Below are 19,721 nucleotides of genomic sequence, written 5' to 3' on the forward strand. Positions count from 1 at the left end.
CAGTCAGTATCTGCTGTGTCCTGCAGAATGTCTCGCAGACTCTTTCATGGATCCGGAATACCGAAAGATTGTCTCACCTTTAGGCAAGTTCAGCAGTCCTCTTTCTGAGGGTTCTTTGTGTCCAGTTTATGCCAACAGTCCAGGCAAGAGCAGTTTCTTGCCCAAGTGACTATCAAACTCAATAAGGAGCTTCTTCGATGCCCATCTTCCTCTTGAAGTAGCTTGTGCTGCCAGGAGCAGACATGTCTCATTGTCACGAAAAGCCCTAAGTTATTAAAACATTAAATGTCATATTCTGTAGCCTTTGAAAGATATGAAGAATGTCTATCTAAAATATATCTATGCACATCTAGAAAATCTAATTAACATGACTACAAGTTTGACTATTATTGATGACTATCCATTAACAACCTATATACATTACATTTTTAAATGAACTACACAATCACAATACCTTAATCAGTGTCAGAAATACATATGCATATAACAAGATTGACCTTAAATTTATATCAATAGAGTAAAATTTATACCAATGTAAATTATTCATATCTGTATCATTTCCCCCTTTAAATGTAAAAGAACATTTATAAACAATATTTGGGAATATGGGCACAGTTATTTCTCTCCAAACTGCTTCCTGCTAAATGGGGGCGCTGTTAATCAGATCTTTCATGGTGTAACCTGTGTGCTAGGTTCATCTCAGTCGGCAGTTGAGTGAAGTAATTTTTTGAGGGAATTCATAGCAACCTTTCAGGAGGGTGTGATCTATCATACCATATTGGGATAGAAGCAATCCATAGGGTCTCATTCTCTGTGAAAACAATAGAAGAATATCTTTTCTAAAGTATCATATCCTTAGATCCAAATTCTGAAGTCAAGGTATTTTCAAAATATCTATGTTGGATTAGTTCAGCAGCATTTATAAACAAATCTCTTTTAGCAGCTGTTGCTCCTTCCTCAGCATTCAAACAATTCAAAGAGAACAGAATAACATACAGTATCAAGATTTTCTGTGTATTTTCCATCTTTGTGCAGCTTTGTTTTAACCTCTATTTCTTTTATTTTTACTTTTACTTTTTGAGACAGGTTCTCTGTATATCTTTTTCCTGGAATAACTCTGTAGACCAGGCTGTCCTTGAATTTAGAGATCCTCCTGTCTCTGCTTCCCAGGCATTGGGATTAAAGGTGTGTACTACCACACCCAACTACTTCCTTTTTTCTTTTTTACATTTAAGAACTTTAACCTTTAGCCTGCACATATTTTTAACACTTAGTAAACCATTTAGAGGTTTTCTTCATTTTTGGTTCCATCTTTACTGTATCTCTCTCTCTTTTTCTAATCACATGAGTCTTTAATTTACCAAGCAATATTGGTAGGACTAAAGCTGTGGCTTTGGCAGCTGGATACAGCCAATTTCTTAGCTTTCTGCAATTCCAGTCTCACGGAGAGGGTACCAGCAGTAACCAAGTTTATTGCCACAACTCTATAGTGTTTCAAGGTCCTTGCCAGGAAGCAAGCTGCAACAGTGTTAAACAACACTCAAAAGCTCTGTAGTCAGGACCTCCTACTTGAAAGAGTCAGAGTTTGCACTGGCAGGACGGCCCAGAAAGCCGGCATTTTAAAACAACGCAACTTTTTTTCTGCTACAGCTGAAAACCGAAAAGCATGCCGTCGGCTTTTCATCAGCACTATGTAAGTGTTTCGTGGCAGGACCTCTTAAAAGAGCTGCAGCGTTTTGCAGCTAAAGCTGAGTCAGGAAGCCTCTCTTAGCTGAGAGCGCTTGCCTCCCTCTCGCAAGCAGAGCAGACCCGAGAAATTGCTGCCACCAAGAAAACATGCTTTACTCTATTCTTTCCCAAGCTTTCTCAGGCTTTCTGTGGGTTCAGTTATCCACGTGGGCACCATTCTGTTGTGATGAGGCGAGCAGGCCTGTTTTTCATCCTGCCCGGATCCCACATGGCTAGCTTTGCCCCAAAATAATTACACGGAAACTGTATTCATTTAAACACTGCCTGGCTCATTAGTTTCAGCCTCTTACTCACATCTTGACTAACCTATATCTAATGATCTGTGTAATACCACGAGTGGTGTCTTACCGGGAAAGATTCAGCATGTCTGACCTGGCGGCTGGCTCCATCACATCTATCTCAGAGAGGAGAGGCATGGCGATTGCCTGAGGCATCTGCCTCACTCCCAGCATCCTGTTCTGTCTACTCCACCCACCTATGTTCTAACCTATCAGGCCAAGCAGTTTCTTTATTAATTAACCAATGAACAGCAGATAGATAGAAACACTCCTACATCATAAATGTCTGAATTTTGTTTGGGTTCTGTAGTTATCAGGAACATTGATTTGAATAATGTCACCTGCCATCTTTGCTATTGGAAACTTCTCTTCCTTTTCTTGCCCACTCTTCAATGGTAGGAGGTGCACCTTCTGGTAAGGTACAATTCTGATAACTGTCCTGAAGATGTCCCTTAGTCAAAGAGTCTCTCATCTTCTCTGGTCTTCTGGTAAGCTCTAACCTTGCTAGCGTTCTGCTGAGCATGACCTGTTTTTCATTGCCTATGCCTGGGACTACGTCAGCCGTCAGCCAAAGTGAAGTCTCCCAAGGCAGAGGTCCTTTCCACTCACTTCTCTATCCTGGGTGGCCCTAACTCCTTGCACTCTTTAGAGCAGAATCTCAAGGAACAGTTGGTTTTTTGACTACTGTGCACCGCGGTATCATTGTTCTCTATTCCGTTTTTCCTCTCAGACTCAGCGACCATGTTAAGTTGTTTTTGACCCCAAGACCAGCATATGAAGTGACTTGGCTTGTGGCAGTTTTGAACCTATGGTTTATCTAACCTGTGGTCAGAAAGCCAGCTGTCACGCCTCCCCCATTCCTCGGATAGCTCTATTCTATCCTGCAATTAATGTGGAGTTTTGAATGGAGGTACGCCTTAGCCTTCTCAGATGCTCTATCTTGATCTTACTCCTGCTCTGCCCGTCTGGCAGTTCTTCTGTTTATAACTCTGATGGCAGTCTTACGGTATTTGTGGTTTCTCTATGTCCGGGATGTCGCTTTTCTTCACTCTTCTGTGTCTCCAAAGGCTGACTTGTCTTCATTCCTTGGGTGTTGGTCAGAGTCGCCCTTGTGCCAAAGTGAGCAGCCTTTTCATGCCCTTGTCTTGCTACCCCATCTTAACTGTTGCTTTATAATTTGATCATTGCCATGTCTGTTCTCTTCCAGGAGAAAGTGAGACAGGACAGGAATCCTCTCTTTGTCTTAAATATCCACATTGACTAGCACAGTATCTGTGTTGTAGTGAGGTGGCAAATAAGTATGTTTTGATGGTTAATCTTATCTTTGAGTTGGCAGCCTTCACATACATTATATTTTCTCTAAGCCACAAAACCTTGAAAAATTAGGCTTTAATTAAAAAAAAGGAATCACGTTTTATTTGTTAACTGTTAGACAAAACAATGAATTGTTGATTTTCTTTAGGCAATATTTTACTAAGCATTAGGTGGCAGTAGTGTGTTAGACTTGACTTTACCTTTGGATTTTTTTCTTTTAGCTTTCATAATATTAATGTGGTGTAAAAGTATAAAGGACATCTTTGTAGTTCTATCATACATAACGGTTTGTAACATAATCTTATTTGAAGCAAGTAAATTTCATAGAAATGAAGAAAGCAAGACACTCCATGTTAATCAGTGAGGATCCCTCTCTGACCTGTACTCATGCTGATTAGAGAATCACTCCTACAGAGTCTTAGCAGCTCTTCCCCCTGCAACTTGATGACTGCCTTGTGAGAACTCTGGTTAAATAAAGAAGCCAGACGTGATCTCGGAGGGTATGTCCTAAGAAGCTCCAAGTGCTCTGGTTGTTCTCATGGGTCTCTGTCCATATTATGCTCACCTGTCTGGTTTACTGAGTTTCATTTTAAGCGCATTTCTCTCATTGAGTCGAAAGGATTAAGTATGGTCACAAGCACGCAAGTCTTATGTGTGTTTAATTCCACAACAAGTTTGAATATGTGTGTATTAAAATGCCAGTGCTTATTGTGCATATTTCATTTTCATGATAGCTTCTGAAGGCCTGTAAATAATCAGATAAATAATCAGAATCTGATTATAATCTGACTAAATAGTCAGAAATTATATTTAAGAACACTGTACATTTAGCTCCACAAAAACATTTCTGCCAAGAAATAGAAAGGTGTTTAGAGCTGATTCAGACGAGAAGGCCGAAGTCATCTGCCACATTTCTCTTTACTTTTCTCTCTCAAGGGTGAAGCACCTGGGGGAACTGAAGCCGGGGTGCTCATTTCACTAATATGGCAGAATGGTCAGTTAACAGAAGAAGGCAGGAGAGCGCTGACAGAGCACCCAGCTAATTAGTACCAGATGCCTTGGTGGCCACCAAGAGCTGCAGGTGCAGGAGAGCCGCACTGGGCTGGGGGTGTCACTGTCCGAATGACACCACTCTTACCCCTCTTTACTTCGCAGGGATGGCTTTATCTTGGTGGCAGTTGTTCAAGTCCTTAATTATACAAAAACTGAAATAAAAGTCTTTCCCGAATCCCGAGAACAGGTGGAGCCAGCAGTGCTCTGGTGATGGTCATCGGAGGAGACTGGAGGCCAGGATTTCCTTTAGACTGTAAACGTGGCTGTTCAAAGTGTAGTGCAGACGTTAGCCTTCTACTTCTGAGTTCCCCTTTGTTGTGAATTTAGTTCCCCTAACCCCACCTCATCATGCTTCTTTTGAAAAACATTCACACCACGAATGTTGCGAGCTTTACTCTTCGGCCCCTGCCCTCTTTTCTCCTGACATGCCCCTCCTCCCATCCTCTTACCCAGCTCTCCCTTTCTTTAAAGGCCTTCTCTTCCCCTTCCTCTCTCTGCTGTGCCTGCTTGTCCTACCCCCACTTCCTCTTTATCTCTCTTTTCTTTTCTCTTCCTCTTTTGCTCCTTGTTAGATCAACAGTAACCAATCTCAAAAAGAGGCTCTGATTTGGCCCTCAATTTAGCTATTCATGTTGTCCTGATGTACTGCAAACGTTCTGCCGTCTGTCAGGTAGACCAAGTAATGTCTTAAACATTCCTGCTGTTAATATGGCTTTATTGGATGCTGATGCAGCAGAGGTTCTAGCAGCCAAGGGGATATAGATATACATCTGTGTTCATCTTATCTGTCAGCATGGCCAAGTCGTCACACTAGAGCCTCACGCTAAGGCTCATTCTGTGGGCCCTGGGAGGATGATAGATGTTAGATTCTATTAGAAGTAAAATCAGAATGCTATTCTTAATAATCCTATACAAATCACAAGTCTTCTTTTTGGTTAACTAGTATATGTGTGCTTGCTTGGTAGTGTGTGTGTGTGTGTGTGTGTGTGTGTGTGTGTGTGTGTGTGTGTGTGTGTGTGCGTGTGTGTGTGTGAGAGAGATTCCTGTCCTGGGGAGGGCACGGACACGATGATGACACGACACAGGAATGAGAATGACTACCGATCCTTTAGATATGATGAAGTTGTTCTGAAGCTAACAGTGACAGTGTGCAGCTCTGTTCAACATCTTAGAACACAATGAATTGGACGACCTAAAAGGGTAAGCCACAGGTATGGGAATTATATCTCAACAAACTAGGTCCACATTCTAAGGCTTAGTGTTAGCAGAAAATGAGGAATAGGAGTTTATAGCCAGGCCTGGTGGTATGCTCCTATAATCCCAGCACTCAGAAGGTAGAAGCAAGAGGATTAGGAATTCAAAGCATGCTTGGACAACATGACAGCCTGTCTCAAAATAAAAATAAAAATAAAAATAAAAGCAAATTCATACCTGATTTCTATAGTGCTACTTTTAATTTTTGTTATTATTACTGTGTGTGCATCTTGTTTTTGAAACAGTATCTTGCCCTATCATATAACCTTGTCTTGAATTCATGATCCTCCTATCACAGCATCTCGGTAGCTGGGATCGTAGCCACCACACCTATCAACTTTAATTAATTTTCGTACGTGCACAAATGATAATAAGCTGGACCCTGCCCTGGAGGATTACTTGTAATCTAGCCACTTGACCACAAAGCAGTATTTCAAGTTCTTACTAATTTCAGTAACACCACATGATATTTTCTCAATCAGCTTTTGCAAGTGAAAATATAAAGTTCTGTTTATTTATTATGTTACTAAATACACTTAATTCATTATCTTTCAAAAATGTGTAGAAAATATATCTACTTTGGGGAGGTTGAGATGAGAACAATGTATTTAGGAGGAAGGGGGTGTTCTTCCTTGTCTTTTTTGTTTTATTATATCAATTTAGGATTTTTTTTCTTTAATGGTGCATTGCTAAGTTTTTGAGTGTATAGTTGTGATTCTGTGTGTTGTGATTATCCGAGAACAGCTCCACCCCTCCGACTAGTCTGTAAACGTGTGATGGTAGTAGTTATTACCAGTCATGGCAGAATAAGGGTAGTCCTTAACAGTTACAGCAGATGATGGAGATGTGTAGTAGAAAAAATTATGATTGTACCTCAAGAACAGACAAGGCAATTCCATACCCATTTCTGGCTCTCCCATCGACTTCCCAGCTTTAACTCTCCTCTGGGAGTGTGATGGAAGTGTGTTGCATTGCAGAATGGCAGAAAGAGGCCCTAACCTTCTAATCTCTCTCTCACTAAGAGACAGTATGTCTTCATACTCCTGGTAACCTTAAGGACCCTGTGAGGAGACACCTCAGATGCATGGCCTTCATCCTTTGACCACATTTAATCCTTGTTGTATTTTTAAAATTTCGCTTTGTTTTGTGGGGTGACAAGCATAGTTGACAACATATAAGTGAGTTCTGGGAGGTTAGCAGGTTTCTCACTTTTTTCAAATATGGGAGGAAGTGAGGCCTTAAAAACTAGCACTGTCCCCGGCCCCCTACAGATGATCAGGTGTACTCTAAGGCTTATGGCCTCTTGGTCTGGAAGGTGTTTGGGAGTTACTTCAAGGAAGACTAGAGGAGAAAGAGTAAGAGAGGCAAAGTGGATGAAAGGGGGTGTCAGGGCCTAACATGGCTGTCTAGAGTTTGAAGGGTAAGAGCTAAGACGTATGGTTGTTTGGCTTTAACTTATAGTGCCAAGCTATAATTTGTGTTTTTTCTCTTTCTCTTATTTTGGGAAAAAAAGATTAGGGCTATAATGAGTACAAGGGTTTTAAAATTTATTTAAATAAAGATTTATTATAAAATTGCTGAAGATTAAAATTACTGTATTCATACAATTTTCTGGCCACTCGTAACGCTATGTTAATATTTTAGTAAGGTGATGGTGAAGCGGTTCTTTATGAGAACAACTGTTGGGATGCAATTGTGAGTGACAGACCAGATTCCAGTTACTCATGCAAATTGCCTTCTTCCTTCTCTCCACCTTGCTTTTCTCTTTCATTTCTCAATGGATACCCAAAGGGATGAGCTTTTACTATCTTCAGTGATAAATACCTCAAAAATATTGTGATAATTAGGCCCACTAAATAAAAGAACTCTAATTAAAAATGTCAAAATAAGCCCAGTTAGCTCCACTCATTTAAAGTTTCCTAGTGGTAGTGTATAATCTAATGTGTTCAAAACGAGTATATAGTGTGATATTATGGGTTGCTGTCTCAGAAATTATTGGCAAAAAAGAAAAATAGAAATCCAGGTGTCACCTGTGCTGGATAGTTTTATATCAGCTTGACACAAGCTAAAGTCATTGGAGAGGAGGGGACCTCAGTTAAGAAAATGCTTCTATAAGACTGGGCTCTAAGGCATTTTCTTTATTAGTGATTAATAGGAGAGGCCCAAGGATGGGTGGTACCATCCTTGGCCTGGTGGTCCTGGGTTCTATAAGAAAGCAGGCTAAGCAAGTCACATGGAGCAAGCCAGTAAGCATCACCCCTCCATAGCCTCCGCACGGGATCCTGCCTCTAGTTTCTTGCCCTGCTTCAGTGCCTGTCCTGACTTCCTTTGATGATGAATGATAATATAGAAATGTAGGCCAAATGAATCTTGACCTCCCCAACTTACTTTGGTCATATTCCATCCTAGCAATAATTACCCTAACTAACGAGTACATCATCCGACTGTTTTTCCTCCAAGATGAATACAACATATGACTGATATGGTGAGTGCAGGGTGGCAACAGCCCCAGTGTGACCACTGTTGAGTCCCATGATGTGGCCACTGGGTGAAGGACTGTCTCTAATCATGTCTTTTCATAGTCTCAGCTACTTGGACACCCACTGTTGTTTTATTAAATGCATTATTAAAATTATTGTTTTATAAAATATCTTGAAATTCCTAGAATTTTTATACTATATTTTATTATACCTCATTGTTTCTTGTGCAGTTGAAAATGTTTGTCCCAGTAGATACTGTTACAGTATTGAGTAGCTGCAGCCCATGGTGCATTATGCTTTCCTTCTTTAACACTAGTAAGAAAATCAACAGGTTAAAACACCATCAGCAGAATATAGTTTGGAGTTCAATAGCATCTTCAACAGCAAAATGAGTTGGTATAAACAATATAATAAAGAGGTTGGCTTTTATAATTGACAAACAAAAAGTGTCAAATATCAAAAACTTCCTACCTTGCAATCATGATGTGATTTTCATTATGGCAATCTAAGTTAACATAGTTGGGGGGGCACTCGTTCATGGTCTTTTTAAAAAATATATGCATTCTTGGCAGGATGTGATTGCCGCAAAACTTTAATGACAACACCATTTGATTACTTGTCCTTAAGTTCTGTGTTTTAAGCAGTAGAGACTCACATTGCTCTTCTCTGTGCTCTAAGCCTGGGTAGTGTGCTGACTCTGGAGTTCTATGAAGGTTTGTGATGGGCACACTCTCAGCCTGGGATGTGTGCTGTGACTCTGGAGTTCTATGAAGGTTTGTGATGGACCCCGAGTAGTGTTATTTCTCCCAAGCTCTCAGACCATGTCAATTCTACACATCTGAGGCAACATTCTGATCAGCACTGGGTGACATTGTGGCAGTCACTCCTGACTTAGGGATTGAGAAAGTACTTAGACTTCATATGTGGAGAGAATCTAAGGTCAGAACAAAATATTCCATATCCAACAACCCATTGCCATAGACTAATAGGAATGGAAATTTCATGCTAAAGTGTTAATTATCAGTCAGAAAAAAAGACAACAAACCCTTCTGGTATAAGTTACATTACTCTTTGTCATCTTTTGTAGTATATTGAAGGATTCTCTGTGTGTATGTCAAACCAGTTTTCTATTTGTGCTAATGTTTCTTATTCTAAGGTGGCACAGAGATTGAACAATATAAATTCTTTCTGCAACTAAAAAATTTTTCCCAAATGTGAGGAAATTATTGGAAAGTCGTTGCTGTCGTGCAGTTTGAGAAGAGTAAAAATAAGCTGTTGAGTGAGACTCTGGAAACAAAGCAGGTGTGGGGCCGAGGACTCTGCTTGCTCTGGGAGGATCGGGCCAGCCTGAACTATGTGGTCCAGCTGAGTTCCAGGGCAGCTTTAGCTACATTATAAGCCCTTGTCTCAAGGAAGTCTTTCTTAAAGCATCAAAAAGGTAGTATTTTTACTGTTGTACTATTGTGATATATAATGTGCTTTAACTTTCTATTAAGTAACGCTTAAAAAAAACATTTATGTGGAGAGGAAGCCCTGAGTGTGTGAAGGCCTGAGTAAATTTATGGATACAGGCACAGACTTGTCAAGGAACTTGGCCTCAGACCCACAGGGAATGGTGAAGCCTCCCCCTGTCTCCACGGTAACGCTCAAAGGGATAGCAAAGCCCCCCTCTGCTCCAAGTGCAAACGTTGACAGTGTGCGCAGAAAATGCTCACTGTCCTGTCTTCCTCTGGGTGTCTACATCCTGAAGACTCCCCCACTTACAGAGACTGCTTCTGAGAGTAGCCAGACCATCTTCCTGATCCCACAGATACCAAACCCTACCTCCTTGTTATCTAATGCAGTGACCCTCTCATTGCTCAGCTGTATGTAATAAAGCCCGCCTCCCTGGTTTACTCAATACACTAAACACTCTGAACTTCCCAGCTGCTGCGGTTTCTCCATGAGAGCCCTGCCCAGCCGATCTCAGCTGTTTGTACGTGTGTCCTCCTGTTTGTCTTTTTGTCATTCCTTTGTGGTCCCCAGGGAAGTCAAGGCCCCAGGGCTTTGCATGGACAAAGCATGTTTGTATGTTTATTTTGTGCTTGGCTCTGTGTGTGTTCCAGTGCTTACTGATATTAGCACATGTGCTCAAAAGTCAAACTATTTCGATAAACTATTTGTAATTCAAACTTTTTCACTAATCTTAATTTATACTAGACCTTTTCATTAATATTTTGTGATTTTCTTGTACTTTTCTGTTTTCATTTACTGTTTTATTTTTTGCTTTGTGATGCTGACCCCAGGCTGGCCTGGAACTCACTGTGTAGACCAGGCTGGCCTAAAACTCACTGGGTAGACCAGGCTGGCCTAAAGCTCTCCACTAACCTCCTTCTTTATCCTTCTCTGTGCTAGGATTACAGGTTTGATCCACACATCTAGCCATTTTTCTCTTTTTTCATAACAGAATTTTCTCACTTCTTTTCCCATCTTACAGAGATTTGCTAAATTCTTTCTTTAAAATCAGACATTTCTGAAAAAAATTTTTTTTTGATACAAGGCCTCTATAATGAACAGCTCTCACATGTTTGGCTTGGCCAGTTTCACTACTGTAGCGAGCACTCCAAAAACCCATAGAACATCTTCATTTAAAACAAATTCCTTCTGCCCCTTTCCTCAATTCCTACCGCCCATGTTTATCTAGGAACTTTATTTTTTGTCACCATAGAACATATTTGCCAGAATTTTTATTTCATATGAGTTTAATTCTATAGCATGTGCTATATATATTTGAATGTGCTCCTTTTACTCAAAAATGCATTATATCTTCATTTTGTGCTTCTGAATATATCGTAGCTTTTAACTGTTCAATTGTATTCTTTTATAAGGATTTAAGAACATTTATGAATCCATACTCTCTTTGGTAGGCATGCATGGGTTCTAGTTCTTTTATACTTTTATTAATAAGATAATACATTTGTTTATGAGCCTTTGGGTGAATATATGTTTTTATATATTATTTATCTTAGGCACAAACATCTGAGAGTGGAACTGCTTGACTCTGAGGTAGATGGTAATTCAGTAGCCCTGCTGTCCCCTTCAGTAGCGCACACATGACTTCCACTCTCCGGTGTCTCTTCTTTGGTATATTCTGCAAACAAGTCTAGACACAGGAATACACAGTATTTCCCCCTAGTCTTCCTTATTTGTTTTCTTAGTGATGGTTTTGATGAGCTGATAAGATTCAGCTTATCAGTTTTATGCCATGTCGTTTATATTTCTGCTTATTCGATGTGATCTATGCCTGTCCAAGGGGAAGAAGTAATCCTTTTTGTTTCCTTTGAGAAGCTTTATGGTTTTGTTGTTACCATTTGCCTGTCTGTGTTTGTATGTTTTGTGTTTCTAGAGTTTAAACGATCTTATAATTGCTTACCAAGCGCTCTCTACCTATGAGTTACATTCGCAGCCCTTGTTTTTCCACTAAAGGGTCTCTCTATGAAGGCTGTGCTGGCCTGCAGCTTGTGATTCTCTGCCTTTTGCCTGCCATGGACTGGAGTCACCCAGCTCTGTGTTTTATGTTCATGTCTCTGATTCATCCTGAATTACTTTTGTGTTAAGAACAAGATAATTCACTGAAGCTATGTTTTCCATGTGGATATCTACTCATTTAAGAGCCACTCAGTGCATAAAAACAGCTATAGTTTGGCTCTGGACTGTTTCTTGGAGACACACATGTTGATGCCTAGGTGCCAGGTTGTGCTCTTGGGTAGAACCTGTAGGAGGTCATACTTATTTGAAAAGTTAGTGCATGCCCTCGAAGGGAATATTGGAAGGCTGACCATTGCCTTTTGACCACCAAAAGCCTCAATTGCCACATGCTCAGACTGTTATATAGGCCCAAAGCAATAGATGCAGCTGATCGTGGACTGCAATCTCCAAATCTGAGAGCCAAAACAAACCTTTCCTCTGTATAAGCTGATTTATCTCAGATGTGTGTTACAGTAACAGAACGCTGACTGAAACACTCACCTTTCCTCACTGCATTGCACACCTTTGCAGAGTCAGTTGACCGTATGTATGATTATTTCTAGACGCTTTGTTCTGTTCACCGATCTCTTGTATCACAGTATGAATTCAGGACGACAATCTTAGTTTCTATAGTAATTGTCTTTTTTACTGTGTAGAAGCTTTATTTCCTGGAATCCCATTCGCCAGTTCCTGGGATTATTGTTATTTTTAATAGACTGTTGCATTAACTGGCTTCTGTAGACTCATGTTGAATTCTAGTAGTACAAGCTTCAGAAGAGAAGCTCCCATTTCAGAGATAATCGGAAAATATCAAGATAGAAGAAGACTGGATCTCATTTTGACTATTGTAGAACTCATAATAAAGGTTAATTGTACCTTTCAGTTTGGAGCAGCCAGGAGTTAGTTTTTTAGAATTCTTTCTATCACATTGGTGCGTGATCAGGTCAATCAAATAGGCTTCCTGTAATGGTCTGTTAGAAATTACCTGGCTTTTAATCTGCACTGCTCTTCCTCTAAAAGCTTCCAGTGGTATCTCTAGGGCATTATTTAATACTTAAAACATGGTGATATTAAGTGTTTCTACATGTAAACTTTAAAAAATTTCTTCTTGGTTTTTTAAGTGGGGGGTCTTACTATGTAGTCCAGTCTAGTTCTGAATTCACCATGGATTTCAAGGTGGCCTTGGTCGTCCTCTGTAGACCAGGCTGCCCTGGAACTCACAGAGATCAGCCTGCCTTTGCCTACAAGTTTAAAATTGAAGGCTTGCACCACGACGGCCAGCAAGACTTTCTTTCCCACCGTAGTTAGAGCAGTTAGCTTAGGTATCTGACTGCTAATAACTGATGAATTTGGTATGAAGAGAAAAGTTGGCTAAAGCAGAAACTTAGTTCTCCTCGTTTGCCTTTGTTTTCCTTAGTGGCTCCTTGTTTACTAGTTCTTCTGTTTAACCAAATAGCAGAATCCCTTTGGCTTTACTGATAAGGATCAGCAGCAGTGTGGGCAAGGTTACCATGACAACACATCCATTGTTAAAGTCACAGTTTAAAAATATTAAACTTACCTCCTGAATTCAATGGGAATTAAAGCTATCTAGCCTCATGTTAGCATGATTTGCTATGCAAATTTGAATTTGGTAACTCAAATGAAAAGTGAGGGTACTTTAAGATCTTCTGCCCTTTTAGTGTTAGGAAGTCAGAGAAAGAATCTGTTGGCGCCATTACGTGGTGAGCTGTCACATCTGTATGTCATGAAATATAGACATGGCTATTTTCCTGTTTTATTGAAATGAGTTGAAAAAGAAAATAAGAAAATTACTAGGTTTATCTTTGAAATTTAAATGTATTCTATAGTGTGTTTGATAAAACTTAATAATTACTGCTTGAAAGATTTTAAATAGTGCTGTCTAATGGTTTCTTACTTACTTGGGAATGAAAAAGTTACCCATCTGAGCATCTGCATTGTCACCCGCATATTATTTTAAGTGAAACACCCTAAATTTAATCTTTCTTCATTTGTTTGCTGAGAGCTTGTTAAATGTCAGGGACAAGAGAACTAAAGAGAAGAGGAGGGGAAGTGAGGCTCCCAGTGGCCACCTCGCAGTTAGCACTTCCCAGTTACGACTGGGCAGAACTTTCTGGTTTTGACAAAATACTATATATATTAAAAACATTGCTAAAAATTTCTTAGAGTTAGAAAATTCATATGAGAAAGATATTTAATGAATTTATATTGGAATGTTTTATCAAGTTCTTTACAAATGTGGCCTAGAAACTATGAAAACTTCAGGGCTGAGAAGAATATGAAAAGTCTTGTGTTTCTATAGTTAGATGTGTTTTAAGGTATAGTTGTATAATTTCATAATAAAAGCATCCTTGTCCATTTTGAACTTTTATCTACACTGAAATCCATTATATAAGGAAGTCTCATCTGTGTGGTTTGTGCTCCTCCATTCTCAGGTCCTGCTGCTCTGCACGTACCAGTCTGTTTGTGTGAGTCACCCTCTGTAGGTAACTTGTGAGACCAGTGACTCCGTGAGCAGGTTATCTAGAGAGTGCTGTCTGTGCACGTTGTGACAGGTCACATCACTGGTGGCTCTGCGGCTCCGGCAGCGCTCTCATTCACCGCAGCTGTCCTCTGTGCCTAACACCGTGTCTCATTGCCTTGGCATCTCACTCTCCATCTTCTCATTATCTTCTTCACTAAAGCTCAGGTTTATGACTGTTGTGTTTGTTTGTTTTAAACCTACCCCACTCAACTCTACCAACCGCCCTTATTTTTGATTGGCAGTATCATCCAGATAAACAAAGTGCAGATGCGCCAGCAGGCACCATGGAGGAATGTATGCAGAAGTTCATTGAAATTGATCAAGCATGGAAAATTCTAGGGAATGAAGAAACCAAAAAAATGTATGACCTGCAGCGGCATGGTAGGTACCTGTGGTGCAGAGACAAAGCCCTGGACAGCTCTTGGAAGCATTTCCCAGCATTCGCATCGCTATTGCCGCCATTGCTCCTCGCCCCATCGTTGTTTTTAATCCGTCCTGCTCTTGGGAGTGATTATTGTGTCTGTTGAGAAGTTAACAAATCTACCAAAGTGTAGGTGCTTTCTGTAAACTACTAAAAATGGCCAATTTACACCCCAAATTAAAATGCATTATATATTTAGAGCTGCTTGTTACTAAACTTAGTTATGTATGCACTACAATCTTAAGTGCGGTATTTGGAAGACGATTTCCCGTAGCCGTGATCATCTACTCAGGTTGGCTCCTAGTTCCTCACTGCCTGTGCCCTCTGTTGTAAGGTAGGTTTCGTGATGAGTTACTCTTTATGAGACTGCTGTCAATGGTGCCTTACGAATGAACATTGCTTAAATAATTTTAAAGGTCATTTCTTTTTGCCTTTTGAAAATAGCTCCTTACAACAGTGACACGCTGTTGGGAGAAAGAAAGGAGAATGTAGGTCAGGTTTGTCACACATGAACTATCTTACACGAAGTGATAGGCTGTCTTTCTGCACTGGCCTTGGGACAGGAGTTCCTTAGCCTTGTATCTGGACTTTCGATAAGCACCATACAGGCTAATGTGGTGAGCCAATCATCGGGTACAGCCTGTGGGGCAAACACTGAGTTGCCTCTCCCCAGTAGCACACCAGGCTCAGCACCGAGATGTGCTGATAGGAGCTCATGGTCCTTAGCTGATTAATAAATCCCCTCCCATGCGAACACCGGCACACTATCCACCTCACCAAATGAATTTTAAGGCTTCTGCTAAGATTATGACAAATTGATTTGAGAAGCAAGGCTTTATTTCTAAATGTAACATCATAGGATACAGCCAGTATTTGTAGAAATCCATAGTATAAGAGGAAGCAGTACCACTGAAAATATATATTTCTTTTTCAGTTTGTCAAACCCTTGTGATACTTGATTTTTCTCATCTCTGTTTTTTGAGACAAGGTCTTTCTTTGTAGCCTAGGCTGCTCTCAAACTCGCCACATGCCCAGGCCGGACTTAGACTTGCAGCGATTCTCCTGACTGCTCCGAGTAGTGGGACTACAGACATGTGCCATCATGCCAGCGCTAGCCTTGTTTGTAATACTGTTTAGTTTTATTACTAATCCTATCTGGGCCCTTTCTACTTTTTAAAAGACCAGTGTTATGAGTTTTTTGTTTTTGTTTTTTACTATTAGGTCCTGGTGAATTTTCCTTTTCAAGGGATTGTATTGCTTTTCAAATGTGACTTAAATATCTGGTCTTCTATTTGGTATATATATATACATATATATATATATTTCTTTAATACAATTTTATTTCTGGTAGAAAGAATGTAGAGGTACCTTCAGTCGAGAACAAACTCTGTCCATAGGTTCATCCTTATAAACAGAATTCTCCTGGTAAGTTCTGACTGTGTGGAAGCGAATGCATTTAAGTATGACATAATACTGAGTGTGAGCTGTCCAGCCTTATAAAATCACAGAGCTCTGTTGGTGATGAGTTCTCTGATGTTATTTCTTCATGTTTTATCAGTCCTTACTAGTGTGGGATACAGTTTATTAAGAAGAATTCACATAAAACCGTACCCTAAGGACTATAGGACAGGAACTGGAGGGATAACTCAGGAGTTGAGAGCACTGCCTGCTCTTCCAGAGGACCTGGGTTCAATTCCCAGCACCCATATAGCAGCTCATAACTATCTATAACTCTAGTACCATGGATCCAATGGTCACTTCTGGCCTCTGTGGGCAGGAACCAGGCATGCATGTGGTGCACAGACACACACACACACACACACACACACACACACATACACACACACACACACACACACACACACAGAGGCAAAATTTCATATGTATGAAATAAAGCGTGTAGGACATGTATGTGTAGTGTCTGCAGTTTTGGCACTTGAGCCTGTATACCATAAAGATTATGTGAGTGAAACTGGCTGAAGATCTACTTTCCAAAGGGTAAGAGAAGAGCAAAGATTATGAAGTATGGCCTTTTTCTATGGCATGCAGTAGGGTAAACTCAAAAATGGAAAGAAGTAGGAAAGTGATTTAAAATGAGCTCAGAATTGCATGAAGGGAGGTTTAAAAGACATTATAAGTGTAAATACTTGGTAGAGCCTATGAAGTTCCTAGGATTATGCATTTTTTTTGAGCTTTGAGTATGCAGTTTTAAGCTTTTAATAACTTAGCTTTTATAGCCTACAGTATCATAGGGGGATTTTATAGGTAATTGATAAGATCACAATAAAGTTGAAAAAATTATGATTCAGATTAAATAGTCCTGAATTTATATGTCTGTTTGCTTTGCCATTTCTTCAGGTAAGTGATTACTAAATGTAGCTATTTTAAGACAGTAGACGTACAGCTTTTAATGTCTGAGTACCTCAGATGTAACACAAGTATGTTCTTCATCAGAGGTTCTGGACGTAAATGCTATATTCCAATTTTAAATGACCACTGGCCTGCTGTTGAGAGCTCTCATATCTAAGTGTGACTGGCTATATTTAAACCTTTTATTCCAGAACTGCCTTTCAAAACTCTTGTGATAAACCTGGTTTGAATACTGACACTAATTTCTTTTTACTCATGAATAAATGAAATGGACTCAAATATCTAACAGGATTTAGATTTGATATAAGGAAAACCTTTGAGGGTACTAATTTGATCATTATAGGATAGTAAAAGGGAGAATTGTTAAAACCAGGTCAGAGCACTCAGTTTTTCTGGGTCACCCCTGGGGACATGGAAATAGCTGTGGTAGTAGAGAGCTCTTTACATGTGGCCATGGCTATTGTAAACTTCCTTTTTGCAATGTTAAGAGAATTTATTGCCTACCTGCCATTGACTTGCACAGAGTATGTTAAGCTGTCCTTGCTCCATTGACTGATGATCAATGCTCTTCCATAACTCCGAGCTCAGAGTGGTACTTCCTTTTAAGAAGAATCTCACCAGTATTGCCACAGCCATAGATGTATCCAGAAGCTAATTTAAAGGACCCTTGGCATCCATATTGTTTACTTCTCAAAGGAAACTACTGAATGGATTATTTCTAATGAAGAAAATGTGATAGTAGGGAAGAGAGCCTTAAGTAAAACATTTTCCCCTCCTTTCCGTGTCTTTATTATTGGCATTTGAAAGTGATGGTAACTAGTAAAATTGACCAATTAGTTCCAGCCATAAAGATGGCACTAAAGCTGCTTGCAGAATCCCCTGGAAAGATCCAAGAGCAGACTTTGCACACTTGGAGAAAGAACTCTTTCAAGATGTGTAAAATCTTCATTTAAACAATGATATCAAAAAGATTTTGGTATCTTTATAAGTATTATTGGGGGAGTTTTCTCATGTATTAAACACACCAGGATAAACAACAAGTATTTCGTGGGAAAAAAGAGCTTTGTCATGTTCTGCCGCACATATCTCAATGTCTCAGTGGCTCTATAGATGGCGCACCTAGGAGTTATTTCTCTGTTATCTGAAGAGGAGCAAACTTACAAATGCAGTTGATCAGATAAGTAATACTTTAAAAAAAAGTGAGTTGTGTTTGGAATCCCTGCTGATACCATATTGTTGGGTCCAGGGGGGTCTAATAAACCAGAAGCAAACTTTATTCCAGAAACCAGATTCCAGGAAAACCAGACGCAAACTTAAAAAACAAAACAAAACAAAACAAAACAAACCATAAAACAAACAAACAAACAAACAAACAAAAAAGGGCACAGAAGCTTATCAGCTAGCTGAGACTACAGCCAGAGATGGTGTTTGTTAGGCTGTGGCAAAAGGCCGGTTTCTGAACCCATTTTTTTATAGTAGGGGCACCAAGCATTAGGTCTGAACAAAGGAATTTTTACAATCTCAAGGTAAAACTCAGATATAGATTGCTTTATTTTTCAATCTCCATTAACGGAGTTTTTCAGTTAAATTAGTAATCTATTGTCTTTCTTGGTACTTCCAGGCAGTGTTTACTGAAGCCTGTGGTTTCTCCCCATTGATGCTGCCAGTTTCACATAGCAGGGATAATGCATAACCCAGAGTTCATATATCTATTTCCTAAAAGTTGACTCAGCTTATATCTGTAGGCTAGCTCTCAGTTTGCAGAGAGATGCTTTGGCCTTGTAAATAGAACTATGGGTTGTAAAGTGAAATAACTCACTGTTAATAGTTAATTTTCAAGTTGCCGAGACAGCTGCTGACAGTCTGCTCTCATTCTCCTAGACTTACAACTTTATATTTCTTTATTTTTACCATTCTTATTTTTGGAATCTACATTTTTATATTTTTATTCTGGGACTCTTCAGTATTAGAGTACATCTAGTTCTGTTAGTGTGGGTAACTGTTTTGGTAATGGTGTACCTTCATTCTGCCAAGTGCAAAAGCATAGATGCCTAAGCAGCCTGGCCGGGGGGATTGGCAGAACATACACTAAGATGCTGCTCTTTGCTAGATATAGCAAGACGTTTCTGATGTTTTACTATATAATTCACTTCATTTCTTTATTAGGATGGATATTTGAAAATGGAAGATAAGGAAATAAATCTTGTATCAATGAGGAATGAATCTTTAAGTTCCACAGATATTCATGTATTCAAATCACTAAATCTCAAGTGTAAAATTGGAATTTTTTCTGAAAAAAAGCCTTTATGTTTAAGATGGCTTATAAAAAAGGGTAAATGTGCTCTTAAATGTAAATAATATAAATTGGGACTGCTAGTATTAATAACTTGAGGCCAGTAGATAATTGTGTAAATTATGTCCTGAAGCTGACCCTTATAAAATACGTAAGTTAGTCAGATTAGGAGTTCAGTTTGATTTTAGGAATTTCAAAATTGACCGTAAAAATTTGCTTCAGGTAAGAACCTGTAGATAAGCATCGAGAGCTTTGTTTTTTAGCCGACTGTTTCTGGGAAATAAGTATGTGAAGTGACGCAGAAAATTCATCTGGACAGCTGGCCCGGCCTCTGAGGAGGGTAGGGAGCGCAGATGAAGTGTCCATGAGGGTCCCTCCCCACCTCTCTGTCACTCAAAACAGTTTACTTTCACATGAATGCAAATAACTATTTTTATCATGAAAAGTATTTTAAGCT

General features: G+C 39.6%; 1 protein-coding gene across 2 annotated transcripts in view; it reads left to right on the forward strand.

The window, feature by feature from the left end:
- The window catches only part of Dnajc24 (DnaJ heat shock protein family (Hsp40) member C24), a 46,944-nt gene that overhangs the window by 15,249 nt on the left and 11,974 nt on the right, over nt 1–19,721 (forward strand). For both annotated transcript variants that reach the window (XM_038330439.1, XM_038330441.1), the window contains exon 3: nt 14,423–14,561. In XM_038330439.1, the coding sequence (XP_038186367.1) occupies nt 14,423–14,561 (139 nt within the window). The remainder of the gene's footprint in view (nt 1–14,422; nt 14,562–19,721) is intronic.

Source organism: Arvicola amphibius, chromosome 5, assembly GCF_903992535.2.
Source record: "Arvicola amphibius chromosome 5, mArvAmp1.2, whole genome shotgun sequence".
NCBI classification, from domain to species: Eukaryota; Metazoa; Chordata; class Mammalia; order Rodentia; family Cricetidae; genus Arvicola; species Arvicola amphibius.